This window comes from Echiichthys vipera, assembly GCF_963691815.1.
Source record: "Echiichthys vipera genome assembly, chromosome: 17".
NCBI classification, from domain to species: Eukaryota; Metazoa; Chordata; class Actinopteri; order Perciformes; family Trachinidae; genus Echiichthys; species Echiichthys vipera.
In genome coordinates this window covers 10609738-10630562 of record NC_139842.1, presented here as the reverse complement: position 1 = coordinate 10630562, position 20825 = coordinate 10609738, and the positions used below count along the sequence as shown (strand labels likewise).

The following is a 20825-nucleotide window of genomic DNA, read 5'->3' as shown; positions in this document are numbered from 1 at the left end:
TTTCTAAGTGGTAGAATGTCATAGTCTCCGTCTTGTCTGCCGTCTGCACTGCTCAACCCACTGGACCACTGCGGATTGTCGAGACTGTCACCTGAAAATAGCCGTTAGAACCACGTTCAACTCAACTTAAGACTTGAATTGAAAAAAATGCTTATGAAGGTGCAAATCAATTTAAAGTTAACCGTTGTGATGCTGGTATCTACAGACTGGAGGTGTGTCTTGGTTCCTGTCCTCCTCACTGTTGGGCTTTTCAGACAGAACGATGGGGGAGGTGACGCTCCTGATCTCATGGTGGATGTTTCCTGTAGGGGCAGGGGCCGGGGCAGAAAGGGGCCGAGCGGGCAGCAGCTCCATCACACTGTCACTGTGTGAGCAGATGGGTGCGCTGCTGTTTAATCTCTCTCGCTGCTCACACACCTCAAGGCTGAGGAGAACAGACATGGTCAGTGCCTGGAACATGTACTATTTTAGCCATGTTATGAAGGGAAAGGCCTCTTCTTACTTACTGTGGGCTGTAGTCTGAAAGCACAGAGGTAGAGAGATTCATGGCTTTCCATAGGCGTGCTACCCACTCCTTTCTGAGAGCTGCTGTCTCTGCTGCCTAAGAACACACACACACACACACGATGGTTTGAAAGAAGTTGACAGGATTTGGTCAAAGTTGGCACCCTGAAACCAGGCCAGCCACACTCACAGCCTCCAGACTGATCAGCACATGGTCAAACCACACTGAAGACTCACCAACACTTTCCTCTTTCCGTTGGTCATGATGATCTCAAACATAAAGCGCTTGCTTTCAACTCTCTGGACCTCTCGCACTGACTGCACCTGAACAAAAAGGGTTGACAGATAAGACACCCAACTAGAGACAAAGTAAAAGCACTGGAGAAAGTACTCTGACCTTTTACTTAAATAAAAGTAGCATTACCACAGTGAGAAATTTTCTGTTACAAATAAAAGTCATGCTTTCAAACTTTGTCTTAAGTACATACCTTAAGTATTAGCATCAAAATATTCTTCAAGTACCAAAACTATTTGGAATAATACATATTATTGGGTTCTAATTAAGAAAGTAATAACTGAAGCTGTCAAATGTAGTAGAAGCATAAAGTAGCAGTAAAATGGGATAACTCAAGGACAAATATATATTGTGCATAAAAACATGCATAAATTGCACTCAAGCAAAGTACTTGACCAAATGTCCTTCATTTCCACAACTACAAAGCTTTTTCTCATATATCAACAGAGATATGTGTTGAAGGACTTACTGTGTAAATGTAGTAATAGCCTCTCAAGTGTGACTGTAAAGAATGAGAGCAATGGCATCACGATAACTTATGAGTTGTTAAAAACGTGCCGTTTATTTCTACTAAAACTGCAATCATCATTTAGTTGGTTATATTTTGTCTTCAGGAATAAGGGGGAAATGAGCAGGACATAAACAAGAAATTAGTGTAGAATTGAAAGAACTTTACACCACAGAAAATGTTCACTTACAGCGCTGCCATTCTTCTGTGTATAGAAGAACAAGGTTGTGTTTTGAAGCCTGAACCAATATGTTGCCCATCTTAATTTCTATAGGGAGAAAAAAAAGTTGCCACTTATTTTTTTTTTTAATCAATCACTTTTCTCTAAACATACACTTACACTACATAACAAGATAGTTTGTTACTTACCAAAGTGTCTTTTCTTTTCTCCAGGAAGCCTTCAAACAATAATTTAGTCCCATCTATAGACATGTTAGACCTCAGCGGATACTTAAAACTGGTAACCAGAGAGTGAAATTTATTATCTACCTGCGTGTGCGTTTGCGTGTGTGTTTGTGCGGTGCAACTTCCTCCTCATACAGGCCAAGAGCAGTATCGTTCACAGCTCCATCACATACTCACTTCTCTATTCTGCGTCACAAAAGTCCCATCAGTCCACAAAAAAAAAAAAAAAATTGTAGACCTGTACATTTCACACATTCACTTTTGAAATGACCACTACCGCTCTTGTCAGGGACAACAAAGACAATGTCATTTAATACAGATATTTAAAACCATTTTATTTTCCTCGTTGCTGTTAAATTATCATTTCACCCAATAACACGATGCGTCAGATCATACAAGTCTTTATTGTAAATGCTGGAAAAGAGAAGAATGAGAAGAAACACTTTTTATATAGTTTTAAGGTGGGAGAGGTGCGCTGAATGGCTGGTGTTAAAAGCATAATTTGTTGCTCTGTGGTGCCCCTAACTTCATAAAAATATAACATCATAGGACAAAGCTCTATTTGAAAACCAGGAAAAAATAAAATAAAAACAGAAGCAGAAAATCATGATGGGCCATCAGGACAGCCTTGATAATACTAAATACAAAAATACATGGAAAATGTAAATCCCTCCGTCTGTTTCATGCACTCAAAGCAGACAAGAAAACAAAGAAACAGGTTAATAAATTATCACACAAATAAACACAAAGTGCATGCCAATTGGGACCTTTCTAGTGTTAGATGTATCACCAACACCTCCTGTGGGTGATGCTTCTGGCTTGTGATGCGGCCTATGGGTCGGATCCTAAAATTCATGAGGATTACGTACATAATATACTGCATATACACATCTATTAACAGATTCAAGTCCCTTTTGTGGTGTTGCTGTATATGGCTGCTTATCTCTGGTCTCCAAACATCTAACTAATAATACTGACCTGAGAAAAAAAAAAGAGGGGTGGGTCAGCTGAGAACATCCAGTGACTAGTGGTGTCTGACCTGGACTAGACTAGACCAACAGATCACAGAACGTCAGCATTTTTGCAAATTGAATGGTGGACAAAATACTTCAAAATTAACCTGCCCCCTTTCGCCCCACAACATTAACAAAAAACTAAACTACACTCTTCATTTTTAAATGCATATAAAATTTACCTATGCTCATTTGTTTTTTTGCCCGTGTTGCATTGTGGTAAGGGGATGAGGTGGAGTTGGGGGCTGAGGCGATGGGCCCACTTGGTTGGTTAGTCAGTATTTTTGAGTCTTTCAGGTAGGAGGGAAGGGGGACAGAGTCAACAGAGGGACTTGGGGAGGAAGTAGCCGTCTCGTGCCGTCTGATCACCGCTGTTTGAGAAGTGCTCTGTACATGGCGAAGCCCAGCACGGCGAACACCGTGGCACCGACGCTCGCTCTCAGCCAGAAGGTGGAGTTCTTCAGGTCTGCCTGAGCCATGTGCCTGTGAGAGGGGAGACAGACGGAGAGAGCAGGTGAGGGAAAAGAGGGAGCAGCAGATAGGAGAATATAAGTCTATTATAAAACCACAGCGGAATGAGTCGCCAAATGACAAAACAAAGTCATGTGCTCTCTCTCCAGTTTCCTAAAATCAGGAGCGTAAATGAGGAATACGAGTGCCTTGTGATACCAGCTTGAAACAGGAACACATGCTTTCTCTTGACAGTCGGTTTTGGTTCGGGGAAGAAGACAGGGGAAGGTTGAACTATGAGAAACAGCTGCTCTGACTCACGCTGCCAGGTGGAAAACTGAAGGATATAAAAACTAATGATTATGAAAATTGGGTTACTATACACAGATCCAGCTCATCTCGCAAGAAACCCAAAAACTGTGGGAACTACATGGACTGCGATAAAAAGCAAGCAATGGAGAGAGCAAACCGTAGTGTGAATGGTCTCCAGTTGCAGTAAGCCTACAACACACACACTTAGGACCATGGTACTCTGGTAGGACTATTTCTTGGCTCTGAGCAGTTGCCAGGTAACCAGTTTTTCGCGTAATTTAAATAAACAAGATAGAACGTGTTAATTAGTGATCTTCAGAGATGCTGGTAGGCAGATTTTGTTACCTTTTGACAGCTGCTGGTGTAGCTTCATATTCAACAGACAGAAATTAGAGTGATATTGATCCTCTCCTCCTTATTTGTAAGGAGAGGATGTATTATCTGTTTTATCTGTACATGATGTCCAAGTGCTGTGCTTTTTTGAATGAATGCTGCTTTGAAAAGAAGTGAAAACGATTATCCACATGGAGACAAAGAACCAAACCTAACCAAACCCCCCCATCAAAAGGTAAGTAAGAGTATTTCCCAAGATGTGGAACTACCCCGATAAAGATGCCAATAAGTCTCTCTATGATGCTTCAGGACATAAATGTGAACATTGTTAAATAACGACCCCACTGTCGTTGCTGAATAGTGGATAGTTGAACTTATCCAACACATACTTGCCGGTCCAGTATAGAAATGTAACCTCTCTCTGTGGACGTGGATTCTTCCTTTACCTTTCTGGGGGAATAAGCTGCTCAGCAGAGGCCTCCATAAAGATGGACCCCTCCACGTTGGAGATGGCTGAAACCTGCTGCGTCAGGCTTAAATCTCCTTTTGACAGCAGGCTGCCCCCCACAGCCTCCACCCAGCTCAGCAGCCAGCCACACACACACACACACACACACTAAAATACAGTAGATAGACCTGGGCGATACTAATATAATATTGACTAGGGATGCAACTAAGGACTATATGATCATTAGCAATTAATCAGCCGGTTATTTTCTTGATTAATTCATTATTCATTTAGTCTATAAATTGACAGAATAAATAAAAAAACATTCATCAAATGTCTGACTTTGTCTGAACAATAATGTAAACAATACATTAAGTTTATTATAATGGCAGACTATATGAAAACCAGCACACATTTAGATAAAAGCTGGAACCAGAGAATTTATGCATTTTGTCGAAAAAAATGACTTAAACAACTGTGTTTAAGTGTTTAGCTCTAACACTGACACTGCTTTGCAATCATGTGGGATTGAATTGGCATATTACAAAAAATAATAAATGTTGTTCTAGCCTTTTCACATCAAAATGATGGATGCTCGTACTTGTTTTTGTACAGCACATTAATAATATATAATAATATATCTTTAAATATCAGTTTCACCCAAAATACTGCAGGTTAGCAACAGAATATGTAGAGATATCTGATCTCATCCTCATCACCCAGATCTACCCAGCCCTAAAAAAGTAGGGAACACCACGCAAAGCTTAATCATGACTGCATACCTAGTCAGATGTCACCGCACACTTCAAAAATAAATGTCAAAAAATCACACACACTCCACATATATAGACTAAACACACCACATGGCAGCCAGAATGTTGAGTCATTTCACAAGTAAATCTTGTCGTCAACGGATGAAAATAGATTTCAATGGATTATTTTCTATTGTATGGCACTCGTCATATTCTGGATTTTTTTGATTGCAAAAAAATGAAATAGCAAACCTCAGCACTTAGTTTCTAAAGTGGCCAGACTGACACTAACAACCGTTGTTGCTTATCATTTTGATGACCTAAGAAGTTATTTCAATATTGCGGATTACACAAGAATACTTAGATTACAATGTCATAACCTGTAACAGAGAACAGAGAATCAACCAACTCACTTTTCAGAAAAAACGTTGGGCATTTAATGTGGTGTGTTGGCCCCTCAAGCGTCATGCTAATTAATAGTGTCAACAACTCCCAGAGGTTAAGAAAGTAAGTAAGGCAAAGGGTTAGTACTGGATGCAATGTTACAGTATGTAGCTCTGCCTGGGTCCTCGAATGCCCAACCAGAAACCCTACATTTAATGCCATCATTGGGCTTAAAAAATAAAATCACTTATTTCCAAACAATCAGCAAACGCGCAACATACTTCTGCCCAATCCAACACCATAAACAGCCAATCAAACTTTGCAGTGTGGTTCAAAACACTAAGCTCTCTTTACTGGATATGGACTGATGAGAAACCTTTACCCAGCTAAGGACCAAGGCATGCATTTGGTTATCCAGAGAGGTAGAGAACAGGTGAGCCATGCGACATAAGAGCAGACAGATTAGCAGAGGGTGAACACGTGGAAGAGGAAAAGGAAGAGGGGCAACCAAATGCATGCATATGAACACCTATAGAGTGGAAGGAAAAAACAAAAAGACAGGAAATACAAGACAGGAAAAAAACAGGATGAAATGACAGTCAATTAAAACATCAAAGAAACACAATCTGATCGTAAACATCAGCCTGTTAGATTAATGAAGTCTGAACCCACAGGGGAACAAGCGAACTGCAGATTTTATTGGACAAAAATTGTTCTTTTTCAAAAATTAAGTGTCGCCTGTAGGTGTAGACAGTGTTAAGAATGGAAATGAAGACAAAGGGAGACTGAAAACATCATAGATAATGAACCAAGCACTATTTGGTAGTTGGTTAAGGTTGGTGCATTAGAGAGATTGATAGTCAGTAAGAATATTAATAGTTCTATGTGATTGAAAAGAAATCACATACCAAATAGGCAAACATCTATGAGGTTTCCAGTTCAAATGAAGCACTAACAAAAGAGAATGACTGGTTTGTCTCATTCTCTGTGCAAATAATATGCTTTTGAGTCAAGATTTACAGTTTGCATATCCACTGCAGGACAGAAGGGAGCAAACTACTCTAATAAAGAGCGTCACAGGTCAGGGTTGAACACTTAATTGTCAGAATTAACACCTGGAATCCCTGATTCACCCTTACCACACACAACTTACATTTTGTTAATGTTATGTCATTAGACTTGAGATTTTGTGATTGAATCATTAACTGTCATGAATATTGTGTATTATAGTTACTTGTAGCATTCTATAGAAATAACACGTTTCACAAACATAAATATACTCAGAACTTTACAACATATTTGTGTTATCAATGGGGGTTAATAGTACAGTAGAAGTTAATTTGCAGCGTACATGCAAATAACATCATGCATTTTTTTTCCCCACACGGATTCCAACAAACTTTCACCTCCCTGGCTAGCAGCCTGTGTGTTAGCTGGCACAGCGCGGTCACACTTCGCTGTGTCAGAGCGTACAGAGAGCGGGTGGGCTGGCTGGAGCTGGAGCAGAGACCAAAAAACCTGACATGACCAATGGGTTTTAGGTACATGACAAAGAAAGTGGATTAAATCTAAGCACACTTTTCCATTTTTGCTGTAAAGCATCTAGTATCTTCTCACTACGACTTAAAGGAGCTGTTACTGACAGAACTATGCTAAGAGAAGGGGCGGGAGTAAACCTGGTACTATGGAAGACATCATGTTTTATCAGTAAATTCACTCATCAATCCGGCTGTTAAGTCTGACCTAACACCCTTTCAAAATACAATTTCCGAGTCCAAGCGCTCCGTTAAACAAAACAACATTGGCCGAACATGTGAACAACTACGATCACCTCTTTCATCATTTAGACACTTTTTTAATCGATAAGAAAGAGGTAAAATGACAATTACGCTGTTTTTTAAAAACTCAGATCTGTTCAAACAACAGGGAACACGGCACTGAGCCGGAAATCATATTTTGCAAGGGCGCTACGTCACAACTTAACAGCCTGATATGCTGGACGAAACAATACCAACTGATATGTAATTAAATTAAAATGTATATTAATTAAATATATATTCTATCAAAACATAACTTTAAATTACATCAAATTATGCATTGCATTTTTAAAAAATCTGTTAAATTTCATGATGTAAATTCAATTTGAAATTAAATTAAAAACACGTTTATGTATAATCAAATAAAACAAATACATAAAAAATAGAACTTAATTTAAAAATGTATTTTTCCAAAACACTGAAGGGATGATGCTCATTAGCAGCAGCCTCTGGCTGATTGTCAACAGGTCTTACGGACTTTGGAGCTACTTTTAGGGCTGACTTTGTGTTGCTCTTAGACCAAGAAGTCCTAAAGTTATGCTGACATCTCTTATTTAAAGAAGTTTGTCCCAATCAGCAAGGTAGGAGCTACTGTTCACCTCAAGATGGTTTGTGAACTCAGCCCCTGAATAGAAATATTTCTAAAGAACTGAGTTGAGGAAACAATTACCTCTAGTACCAATGGTTGATCTTTTAGTTTGAACTACACAATTAAAGATCACTCTTCGTCAACAAGCGTAACCTTGCTGAGGTACAGCAGAGCAAAGCAGATAATCCCTACAGACACCCACAGCAGCAAGTAAAAGGAGATTTTCAGTGAAAGCAATCACCATAATATCAAATTATTCACAAATTAAAGTCTATACTATTTAACTAAACAACACGTTCTAGCACAGGGTATCACTACCATCACATTCTATCACATTTCATTCCCTTCCCCTGAAGTGGATATGCATCGTAAACCTGACCACGGGACCAGCACTGATGCAAAGCAGAGGAGCCGTCACCATCACCAGTGTTAAAAGGAGCCTTTCTGTGACCCACCCTGGAGGTCAGACCCGAGGGTGGGAGACACAGAGAGGAGGAGGAATGAGTCTATCTATGTTAAAACACTAGAGCTTATTCTATGTATGAACCTGTTGTAAACGACCCTGCGGAGTTGGGCCTTAATACTGCGCAGCAGCTCCAACTTGAGGAGGTTCTGACACAGGCAATAGGTGCACCTGTTGCAGGCGCACATGCAGCGGAGACGGGCGTGGCTGCGGAAAGACACACAAAAATGCGTGTATTCACCACCATAGAAAGACAACACATACACACTTACATACACACACACACACACAGAGGAGGAGGCGGCCAATGCCAGGTAGGTAATAACCAATATTTTAGGGTAAATCAAAGCACCTGAACTGAAACCTCTGCTAAGCACCTGAACTGAAACCTCTGCTAAGCACCTGAACTGAAACCTCTGCTATCCAACTGCACCTCCTCCTTTGTCAGACAATCAAAAGTATTGAAAAGGAAACATCTACAATGTACTTTCAAAGTCTAAACTTAAAGGAGAATAAACACAAGGAGACACAAGGAAAGGTCACAGTCACAACAACAGATGAAAACCCTTGAGGGTAAATAAAGGCAAATAAAGAACCAAAAATGCAAATTATGTCATTTACACGTGTAAGCAGAAGTTACTGAGCTGTGCCACGTTAAGAAGACACAGCAACTCAGCTCTGTTCTATTATGTTACTGGATTTTTTTGTATAGATGCACTCTTTTCCCCAAAAAAAATGTCAAACGTTTTCTACTGGAGTGAAGGGAGCTGAGGGATTTACCTGTTATCCATCAAAATCTGTAACACTTGAAATTATTGTTCTTGTGAACCTTAAAGCTTCCATTTTGAAGGTATTATAGTTTTGCTTTTAACTCAAGTGTTGTCTCATGTGAAAAGGGCGAAATTAAATCAAATGTGATAAAGTACAGTATGGTTGTTGTATATTTCTTATTTGAATTTACAGACCAGTTACTGTATTGTGATTATTTACCACTACCTTGATGTAAAATAACATATACCATATATCACCCCTAAATGTAGGTCATGTCAAGTCATGGTAATTAACAATACTAAAATATAAAGTATTTTCTACAAGAAGTAAGGCTTAGCTCACTTAGCAAACTTTCGACATTATGCATATACAGTATATGCATTAAAACTTTAAATATTTAAAAAGCACTTATGATAAAAAGTCTGCGTCGAGTTGACAGTTTCAACCTCTAGCAGTAGATAGCTTTACTACTCAAACTCATGGTGAAGCAGATCTAATGCTTTCATTCAAATGTAGACAATAGAATTGAAATGAGATTAAAGTGGGGACGTCCCATTGAGTTCCAATTAATCTACTCTGAAATCTAATCTGATCAGAAAGCTTTGAGGAGTTAAGACACTCTACAGGTTCTATAAAGGTCACAGGATAGACATCGAAGAATTTCAGGTAGGGACTTGCATGAGGCAAAAGTGGCTAAGCACACACGGGAAAAGATAGGCATGGTGGATAAGGTTTCAGGACTCACAGAGGTGTAGAGTTTAACTACATGAGGCCAAAAAAAGGTCAAATACTCACGGATACATGGCCATGGTGGTGAGTCTAGTGTAGATGTCTTTGTTGGGTGCGTCGGTCGTGCTGCATGTGAACGGCTGGGGTGGGTGGAGCTTGTGCTTACGGCAGAACTCGTGCGGCGAGAGACTGTAGTGCTGCCGTACTTCGTGCAGGTCCGACTTGCCCGCGATCACCACGCATGGCGTCTTGCTATCTATGAAGTATTGCTGTCAAACACAACGATCCAACGTTACTGGTCAGATCGTAGATAGATGGCCTCAGTGTGTCTGATGATGATTTTCCCATCCTCTGAAACATACCTTGTACACTTTGGCGCAGTATTCAAAAGAGCGTGGGTTGTTGATGTCATACATCAGGCAGACCACGTCACAGGCTAGGTCCGCCTCTGACAAGAAGTCAAAATCTGGCATTACCTCATGGAGCTTGTGGTGTGCCGACCAGACAGGAAACAGAGCAAGATAGAGACAGATGGAGGGATTAACGTTTTGCAGAGCGCCAACACTGATACACAGTCAAGTGTAATACACCCAGATTATGTAACAGTAATCCAAAAATCAGATGATGAGTAAAGCGGAGTAAAGAAAGCTGCCCTTACCAGCAGGTACTTCTCCTGACCATAAACATAGGTCGTGCTGATGGCATAGAAGGACTTATGGTCTTCTCTAATCCGCCTCTGTGCCTGTGATGGAAAATAAACAATAACAGCAATCAAGACTATTTATTACATGTTTATAAGATGGTCAACTCTGGCTTGTTTGTTCCAACTCTGGAAATTGTCTAAATTACAAGCAATTGCTCACATCGACAGTTTGTTTTGGTGTACCCGAAAGGGGATCAAGTTGAAATTGTTGCATCTTGTTTGTTTTAGTATGGGCTGCCCAGATACAAGCAAAACAGGAATTTTAAAGCAAAGTAACAAAAGGAGCCTTCTTCCCCGCCCACCAACAAATGCATGAGGTTCCTACTAAACACAACCCCTTTCACCAAGTTTGGTAAAAAACAAAACTTTTTTGTACGTTCTGTATTTAGACTCATTTAAAAAGGTTCACTGGAGATGTGATATAAATGTATAGCATTGCCCCTATGGAAGGGATCCCTCTGAAACAGAGAGGGTGTGTCCAACATGACAAACTGCTAAAAGATCCAGGGTTAAAAAGGGAGTTTAATGTAGTTTCCAGCCATGATTTCCACTAACCTGCAGGTTCTTGGCCAGGAAAGCTTGGAGGAAACCACTCTTCCCGCTGCCTCGGGCCCCCAAAACGTTGCAGCGGAAGACGCTCCGCTGGGTCTGTTTCTTCTGCAGATCAATGCGTTTGTTCCGTGTCACTGAAAGACCAGAGAATACATATTTTTCTTAAGCAAGAGCATTCATGCATAATGGCAACATGCTGTTAAAGCCATGCTTTTCTTTTATATGAAACTTTTGAAAAAAAAAGGAAGAACAATACAGGTAATGAACAGCAAAACTGTATTTTTATAGTGCTACTAGGCTTAAAACTTAAAAATAGAGTTGACTACATTCTCTTACCTGTAATGGCAGCTGCTTGGGACTCCTGTTCATAGATGATAGAGTAGCCAAGATAACCTAAGTACTCCAAACTACGCTGTACATCTAGATATGTTGTTAACCTACCACAGAAAACACAAAAGTCACGATGAGTCCGGCAGAATGATAGATTTATGAGCATGACTTTGTGAAATAATGTGTGTATTCTAAACAATGACATATGTCCTACAGTATTGGGAGTGTATTCAGGTTATATAAAACTAAACTAGGGGTGAGTGTGCGTGTGTGTGTGTATTAATAGATGTGCTCCAAACTCACGTCCACTGGGAGAGGTATCCCTGGTATGTGATCCATCCCTGCTCGTTAGTGCAAACCGTGTGGTTGACATCCGGACCCCAGGGCATGTAGGGAAACACTTTGAACAAGTCCTTCACTTCCTCTGGCGACAGCGCACAATCTCTGTCCTGGATCATACCAAGTGCACATAAATAGACTTACAAATTTGGACATTAAAAAATATGGCTAACAGGTGAAATGCATAAAAACTGGCAATATATTTTTACTAACTGAGCAGAAAGGAATCCATCTTTAAAATATGCACTTTTTTTAAAAAAAACATTAAAAAAACAAAGAAATAAAATGGGGATTTCAAAATGTTGAACATTTCTAACCACTCACTTTGTCATGTTTGTCAAAGACACTCTGGAGGAAGAGGTAAGCGTTGTGGTTAAGCTCTGTGGTGCAGTCTGGGGGAATCTTTATCCTGCGATACAGGGACGGACGGAAACAAACATTTAAACATTAAACAAAGAGCCCTGGCAGATCTGATTCTGCTTTTAAAAGTGACAAAGGAAGAAATAATCTGTCTGAATCACTTCAAGTCAACCAGAACAAATAATCAGAAAACAAGATAAAATCATAAATGTGCTGTCAATGATAACAAGAAGAGGCTATTATGTCTAAGTTAAACACACTTTTGACCACTGCATATTCTACAATAAATATATATAAGCTCTCTGAAATATTAAGCATTTGCAAAAACCTGTAGATTTCACTTTAAATACATTTAACATGAGGCCTGCAATGATATTACCCTGATCAACAAACAGCAATAAACGGATATTGTATAACATTTTAAACCTGTAACAATAAAAATTAATCAGCAATTATTTTAATTAATTATCATCGTTTTAATTATGTTTCCGAGAAAAATATTCTGGTTTCAACTGTGAGGATTTGATTATTTTCTCTGTCGTTTATGATAATAAACTGAGTATCAGTGGATTTTGAACAGTTCAAATTCAAATCATAGATATAAATAAATGATAAACTGCAAATTAACCTGCAGATAAAGTAAATATTCATCAGTAGGAGTATTAAACATTAGCACACGAGTACTGAAATTGAATGTCTTGGTTTGCAATGCATTTAAACCTGATTAGCACATGAAAACTGGTACACATCATAATAAACACTTGTATCATTAACGCAGCAGAATCATCAAACAGGAGCCCCTGCTGACCTGGCCGCTTGTTACCACTGTGCCTTCAAAATAACATAAATAACATAAATGCCACAAATAACCTTTGAGCCTGCGCTGAACTTACATAGGGAACAGGTATTCCTGCGTGAGTTCCAGGTCATCGTCATAACCAAACCTCCTGAGCACAGTCCAGGTGGTCTCATGTCGGCCTCGCTGTATGAAGAGGGTGTGCAGGAACAGGAAGCCTGCAATAAAGAGCCAATGACAGGAGGATGGATGCAGTCAGAAATTGCCATGGACATAGACGTAGGAGAAGGATAAGTAATGAAGTGGAGCGTCTGACCTTTGAGTGAGAGTCCATTGTCCTTGACTCCATCTGTCATGTTCCTCCTGACCACGTTCTTTACATCCTCTAAGGCCTGAGGCGCCAGCGGTGTATTGAAACACGTTCTCTATAGACATACATAACACGCGATACATCAAAGTGTGCCATGAGAATGTTTTTTTTTAGGTATGGTTCATCTTTAAACCTGTCCTTCTACACCAGTCTAGTTGTTTTACTAGTGATAAAAACTTCTTGAAATGCTCTGCAGTCATGAAAATGACCTCGACAGTGACATGATAAGTGGAAAGCGTTACCTGGAAGAAGTTAAGCTCATTGTCATTAAGGATGCCGTCGTTGTCCAGGTCAGACACTTTAAAGATTCTAGTTAAAGACTTAATGCAAGAAGGCTTCAACTGAAATACAGAACAAACAAAGGTGGTTACATTTCTACTGTATGTAATACAGAAAGATTTAAATCAACAGTAAGCATATACAACCAATCCAACTTTTTTACTCCACATATTATTTCATATACTGTAAGATTACATACATCAGTGAGGTGCTTCCTAACTTCAAATAAGACTTTTTTTTTTTTTTTTTTACACTTCTGCTCCCACTTGAAGTTTGTATGTCTTTCAAATTAAGACTTTTTACACAAAAACCATTTTGACAAATGTCATCACAGGTGTAAATAATAAAATGAATGATGGCTGAACTGCACTTATCTGTGTCAGTTTCAGGGTTTCTGTTACAGACCATATTCAGACACTTTCCTGCTTTGACAAGTCAAAATGTCTGTTGTATCTACTGTATAAACTCACCTCCTTCTCCTCTGGGCAGTACAGGGGTCCTGTCGGGTGGAGAACAGCCTTCTGGGCGTAGTAAAACAGCTCAGAGATGTTCTTCAGGTTTTTGGCAGAGCACTGATGAAAAAGAAGGCACATGTGTGTGTAAATAAGGACTGTGTATTGGCAAGAATCTGGCAACATGATGCATATCATGATACAGGTGTTATGATTCAAAATATTGCAATTTTCTCATCTTATTTTAGGAAAACCTGACTGTCATAGTGTAAAGAACACATCACCATATGCATATGCTTTTACTTTGGAGCGAAAGAGTCAAATGGCTGAAGATACATTACAACACTGCCATCTAGAAGGAACAAAAATGAACCAAGTGAATCTTTGCATGTAAAGTGTAAAAAAATCGACAGTGTTTTTTCAGTATTACAAAACATTAAATTACGATACACAATTATAGCAAGAACCATTCTGGAGATATTTATCAGGATATGCCAAACTCATCTACAAAGAATAGTGCACTTATAAATCAAAATAATATTTAAAAAGACGTATAAGCTTCACTTTACAACGACTTCTGAAAGTAGAATTATCACCTCTCGGTTATATGATCACGCCAAACAGCCCAAATGCAGTCATCCATGTCCGTCCAGATTAATGTAACATATGTAGTAAAGACTTTGAAGGACTTCAGGACACATTTTGGCGAAATGGAAGTGATTTGAGATGATTTCCAGTGGGAAAACATACCGTCTTCATACTGAGAATACTTTTAGTGGAATACAGAGGACAGATAGAGAGCTATGTCACATGGTGCAGCAACAATCACGTGAAGCTCAATATCAGCATATGAGCCTGTGGTCTACTGAGAGAGGAACAGGATACAACGCAAACTTTTATTTAGGAGGACGCCAACTAATTTGGTCACATGTTGGCTTCAATGTATGAATTAACTGTGGATTAACAACCCTTAACTGATGATGTATTAGAGCACCAGTATCCACTCTGTATGTGTCTTCTCTCACGTCCTCCTCCTCGCCCTCTTTTAACCCTGTAACTGATCCAGCCGAGGAGGACGCACCTGAGCTGTCTCATGATGCGGAGGAGGGAAATTTGAATTGAACAGTAATGCAGGCAGACGCCAAGCCTCTCAACACACTTTCAGTCTATCAGTCAGCATGCCATGGCCTTGGAGCGCGGGGTTCAGCAATATAAATCTATTAGCGACTCTGTCAAGAGTGTAAGTGGAGTCAGGAGCTGGAGAGCAGCCAAAGAGCAGCGCGGGGCCGATCTGCCCTGCACACAGCCAGCCTCTCTGACAGTCACCGCTAGTGTTGGATTTCATATTTCATTTTTGCAAATTCATCACCCTCAAGTTCTTCATCAAAGTGCTTTCATTGTCATTTAACTGAGTGGGACCTCCAAACAGCCCTGTCTCGATGTCCGAAAGGATCTCATACCTCTACACAGGTCTCGATGTCCTGGTACTGGTTCATGATTGGCAAGATGGTCTCCATGCTGCTGTGTTCCACCAGGTCCGACTTGTTCCCCACAAGGATCAACGGTACCCTGCAATAAAGACATTGGTTACAACATTATAGAGCTGCCTCGTTCAGTCAATTAATCAATTAGTTGATTTACAGAAAAATAAAAGGCATTTTTAATAGTAGGGTTCATCATTTAAGCCATTTTTTTTAGGCATAAATACCAATAATTCTCTGGTTGCATCTTCTTCAAAATGATGATTTAGAGTTTTTCTGTTTTATATTATCAAAACTGAATATCCTTGGGTTCTGGTTGGACAAAACAAGACATTTGATGAAGTCAACATGACTCTGGATGTGATGGACATTTATCAAAACCTTCTGGCGTTTTATCAGCCAAACAATTAAATGGTTGAGGGAATTGTCTTCTGATGAAGTGATAAGGAAAATACTCATTAGTTGCAGACTTACTACATTATCACAAATTAGCGTTAATTTCATCTAAATACAGCATATCATACTAATTTACATTCATTCGTGCCAGCTTGCCAAAGGCAAAAACAGGACCAACAATCCTATATTTCCTACAGTGTGGTATGCATTTGCCCTCTTTCAAATGATTCAAAGATCTTTAATGTATCCCTATTTCCTACTATTCCGATTTCAAGCTTGCAGACGCAGCACCTAGCTGACGTGACCCACAGGGAAGACAGACACGTATACACAAACACACAGCTACCAAAGTGGCATGAACACACACCTGCTGTCCTTGTCCGTTCTGTCATTTATGAGGGGAATCCAGTGGCTTGTCACCTAGAGGAGTAAAGGGCAACATCAAACACTGCAGACACTGCATTACAAACACAGATTCAATATCTCAGATTAAGATGATGAGCATATGCAACGCCTTGTTTTTAAACTCCAGGCATACTGCAGTTATGCATTTGAGCACAGAGAGAAACCACGCTCACCTTTTCAATGGACTTCTTGTTGTTGACCGAGTAAACTATGCAGATGACATTTGCCTGGAAAGACAAATAGAAATATTAAAATGTGAAATACACGGGGTACAGACATTACAAGACCAGATGAGAGTGAGAATTCAATCAAACCCACCTTTGATATTTCTTGGTACAGCTGCTCTTCTGACTGTTCTGCTTCTAAAGGATGTCAAAAAGGCACGTCAGTACAGTGACTTACATGTTATCAGGCTTTCCCCTTTCCAAACAATCTCTTGCTATGAATATTGAGGAGGGATCATAAATGATATCAATCTTGCAGACTGTTTGTGTGTAGTAGGGGGAGGGTTTACCCGAGTAGTCCACAATGTGTGTGGGCACCCTCTCTGGGGTGACATCAGCTGGGATGGTGATCTCCTCAGCTCGGAGGGGAACCTGGAGGACAGAGGACAATGAATCGAACTTCTGACGACAGGCAGGCCTCAAAAAATATTACATGTCTTATTTTCAGAGACATCTTCAAACAACAGCCAGCCAAATCTACAGTCCAAACTCAATACTTATAAGGACGCAAGTGTAAACTAAAGCTACGAGGAGGATTACTACCGTATCTATCATCTGATTGCCCGTTGATACATACCTCATCAGGAAACTCCTCACTGACCAGAGACATTATCAGCGATGTCTTCCCCACCTTGGCTGTGCGGGCAAAGGAAAAACATTTGTTATAACATGAATACACGCATCTCTTACTGACAATGGGTGATTAACATGTGACCTCTCCACTGTTTGCATTGAATTGTCTGGATAATGTGTTAAGTAGCAGAGCACAGATTAGAGCAGCTGAAGAGGGTTAAGAGCTGCAGATAAGTGCAACGGCTATCGAGCGAGCAATGCCAAAACACAAGGTGGAGAAATATAATGTGAAATTGGGCCTATGATAGATACGTCGGCAAAAGAGTTTAACTATTATTCAAGAAGAAAAGTATATATTATGACTCGTTTTTAAAAGAGTGATATCTTAAAAGTATCCCTACAGTAACAAATACAGTTTCCTTTCTTGCAATTGCCAATAATAACAGGACACATTATTCCACTTCAGTCTATCTACACACTCAAACACAGACACAAAAAGAGAAATCAACCATAAGCCATATACGGTATATTCCTAAATAAATACTTTAACAACCAGGTCTTTTGTATTGGAGGATATTTTCTGTATGGTTGAAACGTTGTTGATTATTCGATTAGTGTATCAGCCCAATTATGTAATGTCTGTGTCATTTATTAAGCAAAAACACCAAATAGCTGCGGTTTCCACCAAAAGAAATGTTAGGATTTACTGCTTTTCTCTGTTTTACATGATTGTAAATTGAATATCTTTGGGGTTTTGGACTGTTAACTGAACAAAACCAGCTATTTGAAGACTACTTGGTCCAAACTATGTTGGCCTTTTCACGGTTTAATACCATAATTAATCAAAGAAATGGTAGTCAGATTAATCTATAATCAAAATCATCCTTAATAGTGCCCTAGATTGCAGTGCCTTTGGTCTTTCGATGTCTTGACAGGCCATCTACTATCTGTGAACCCACTAGCTACTCCACTGCACTTCACAACACTGGAGTAGGCATGTAGCATTTTGGCTGCACCTCTCTCAGGAACAGTCAGTACTAACTTGCCTAATGTGGCAATGCAGGCCATCCTGCATAACTGAAATATAAATAGTACACAACACATATGCTTTACAGAGAACAAATGGATCAGGTGAAACACAGTTAAGGGACAATGGGAAACATTTCCTTTTTAGCTTAATTCTGCCTCCAGGGTCCTGGGAAAAATCAAGATCTTGTAATTACAAACTTTTAACCTATAATTCTGTTTATAAACCATGTATCTCTACGGCCGAAACAATAAAGTTCATTGACATGGGCATTTATCAGCAATTGTTTTGATAATTCAATGACCGTTTAGGTCATTATCAACCAAATATGCCAAATATTCTCTGCTTTAGGCCTCTAAATTGTGGGGTTTTGAACAGTTGGTCCAAAGGAATTTGGGCTGTAGAAAATCATGATAATGAAATTTTAGAGGCCAAAAAATTATAAAATTAACATTGCTACCATTTTCTATTATTTACTTGTCTTTTGTTTTCTGTTATAGTTTAAATACAGAGTTGCCAGTTCATGTACACATAATACAATACGTAGGTATTCTGGTACAATCTAATCAAGTCCAATTCAACAACAGGCCTTCAATAAACACCACCATACCAGAATGATGATCACATTTAGTCCTATTATTTAGTGCTTTAGGCCATTCGTACCTGGGAAAAATGCTATATGTTGCACAATTCAAACTACATTTTGTGGCAGCCTGGTCTTCGGATTGTGTCTGGTTACAAGGAGTGGGTATTAAGTATAAATGCATGGCAGTAAATGGAAACACTTGAGGTTGAGTATCATACACCAGGGGTCTTTCATATTTTTTAAGGCCAAGGACTGAAAGAAAGACAAAGCAGGGACCCCCTACTACAAATAGTACATTAAATTGGGCCTAACAGCTAGGGCGGCATAAAGCCTGTACACACAGCTGTTTATGCTGCATACAATACTAAGATATTCCAATGACTGTAGAGAGTAGGACTTTTCATAATTCACCATGATTCTGAAGTATAGTTCTACACATTATTTAATTTTGTTATGCATGGAAGTATGACGGTCCCGGGATCATGGTCTCTTTAATGTGTGCGTGATGACTAGTGGCCACGTTTTTGGGTTAAGTGTCTGCACCATGCTTTTTTGTTGGTTGTAGTTCTGGCTATAAAAATGAAGGGGACACACACTTATGTGCTCAACGTGAGAAGTTGTTCTGGTCTCAATGCAATTTCCATTTTGAAGGCAAATTTAATCCCTACATACATACAGTGGCTACCTTGCCTATAAGCCAGTAAGCCTATCATCAAGGTGGTGTAAATGTCTATGTCTCTCTCTCTGTAAATGTCTATGTCTCTCTCTCTCTCATTTATATTCAGCGGCCAGTGGCTGAATGGTTAGAGCAGTCGCCCCATGTAAAGAGGCTGAAGGTCCTCAAGGCAGCGGCCGTGGGTTCGACTACGACCTGTGGCCCTTTGCTGCAAGTCTCCCCTCTCTCTCTCACCCCATTTCCTGCCTGTTCTATATAATAAAGCACAGGAAAAACTGCCAGTAAATAATAATAAAACACACACACACACATACAGGAAGGATTATTAAACAATTTGTCCCAGGCCTCCTGTTGAAGTTCTCTGTCATTTACCATGAGTGACTGGCAACACCAGACAGAAACCAACCCCCAGTATATTTATGCAAATAATCACTTCTGAATACATGCTGTGTGTCTGATTCTGGACCACCACCCAGCCCCTCACTGCACATACATCACAGTGCTGCATCTGCTAGCTGTTAGCACGTTAGCTCATAAAGCATTCGGGATGCACTTACGTTCCCCTACAAGTAGTATCCTCACGTCCTTCCTCATGTTTTCAGCTTGCTTCCCTCTACAGAAAGGACAGTCTTTATAATGGCATGTAGTCCTCTGGATGTCGTCTTTCCTCCAGCAGTTCTCCTCACGTCAGGCCTGCGCAGTGAAGTCCTGCCGCTGTCAAACTCTCGGCGCCTTTGTAGGACAAAACGGACGGACCGTTTTCGGCGCTTCTCTCGGTGTTTTCTACGCGCTTCTTCTCTACTTGCGACTAGTTAGCTCTGCAGAAAGTGCTATTAAAACATTAGTTTGTGGCACATGTCTGTAATTTCACGTCAATCACACTCTTTTCGGTGCTTGAATAGCATTTCGCAGTGGATGTTTCATGGGCATGCCCGACCTCCAACACCCGGCAACTACAACAAGCCGTACAGGACAAACTTCAACTGTGATTTAAAAACGCGTTATGGTACCTCTGGCGTCAAAGAGAGGAAGCGCATTTATCTCATGACTCCTCCCTCCTCCCAGTAAATTATCACAACAGATTTAGAAACATATTTAAACATTTATAACTGACTTTTTTATCATATATGTATATTATATGTATTCATCATTAACACAACACACAAAAAAATAAAAAACAACAAAACAAAACAGCATGATATGCAGAGATTGTAACCTATGTTCTGCTACAATGTGTGTTGTGTTAGTAAATCAAATATTATTTAATTAATTTATATTTAATTCTTATAGGGAACAGTTCATACATGCAGGAGACATTTTTGCCTGATTATTATAGCCTACCTTACACACATAGAGTTTTTGATTGGAGAAAGCAATCTTAGGTAGATTCACCAAGCATCTAACATTTGCGTTGATACTAACAATGAATACATATCAATCATGGTTGCACCAAAGTTATAGGCCCGATTACAGTAACATTATCAGGATTTATCAAGTGTCGTT

The 20825-nt window shown here is 39.7% G+C and overlaps 2 protein-coding genes across 3 annotated transcripts; both read right to left on the bottom strand.

Moving 5' to 3' along the window:
• Positions 1-177: 177 nt before the first annotated feature.
• LOC310959780 (uncharacterized protein) lies at positions 178-1739 on the bottom strand (the record flags this gene model as incomplete). Its single annotated transcript, XM_083931238.1, has 6 exons — positions 178-424; positions 507-601; positions 742-828; positions 1269-1301; positions 1498-1575; positions 1677-1739. 6 exons carry the CDS (start codon positions 1737-1739, stop codon positions 178-180), a joined length of 603 nt encoding a protein of 200 aa, XP_083787364.1.
• A 347-nt stretch (positions 1740-2086) lies between these two features.
• On the bottom strand, positions 2087-20255 carry rhot1a (ras homolog family member T1a). 2 transcript variants are annotated; one of them, XM_083931842.1, is made up of 20 exons: positions 19880-20255; positions 17038-17096; positions 16751-16832; positions 16555-16598; positions 16410-16463; positions 16199-16251; positions 15415-15523; positions 13973-14074; positions 13466-13564; positions 13170-13278; positions 12951-13071; positions 12022-12106; positions 11662-11807; positions 11365-11465; positions 11032-11162; positions 10432-10515; positions 10136-10258; positions 9840-10042; positions 8358-8480; positions 2087-3208 (listed from the first exon to the last, which is right to left on the bottom strand). In XM_083931842.1, the coding sequence occupies exons 1-20, from the start codon at positions 19914-19916 to the stop codon at positions 3091-3093; spliced, it is 1983 nt and encodes a 660-aa protein (XP_083787968.1). In that variant the 5' UTR covers positions 19917-20255; the 3' UTR covers positions 2087-3090. The 2 variants fall into 2 exon arrangements, with proteins under 2 accessions (XP_083787968.1, XP_083787969.1); XM_083931843.1 differs by lacking the exon at positions 8358-8480.
• Between the last annotated feature and the right edge of the window lie 570 nt (positions 20256-20825).

What these genes read in the sequence shown, in the direction of transcription:
- rhot1a (XM_083931842.1), bottom strand. Translation starts at nt 19,916, where the DNA reads ATGAGGAAGGACGTGAGGATACTACTTGTAGGGGAAC. An exon ending in ACTGCCCAGAGGAGAAGGAG is followed by an intron (nt 13,565 to 13,972) that starts GTGAGTTTATAC and finishes TCTGTATTTCAG; the next exon opens with TTGAAGCCTTCTTGCATTAA. An exon ending in ACCACCATGGCCATGTATCC is followed by an intron (nt 8,481 to 9,839) that starts GTGAGTATTTGA and finishes GTCTTTCCGCAG; the next exon opens with CCACGCCCGTCTCCGCTGCA.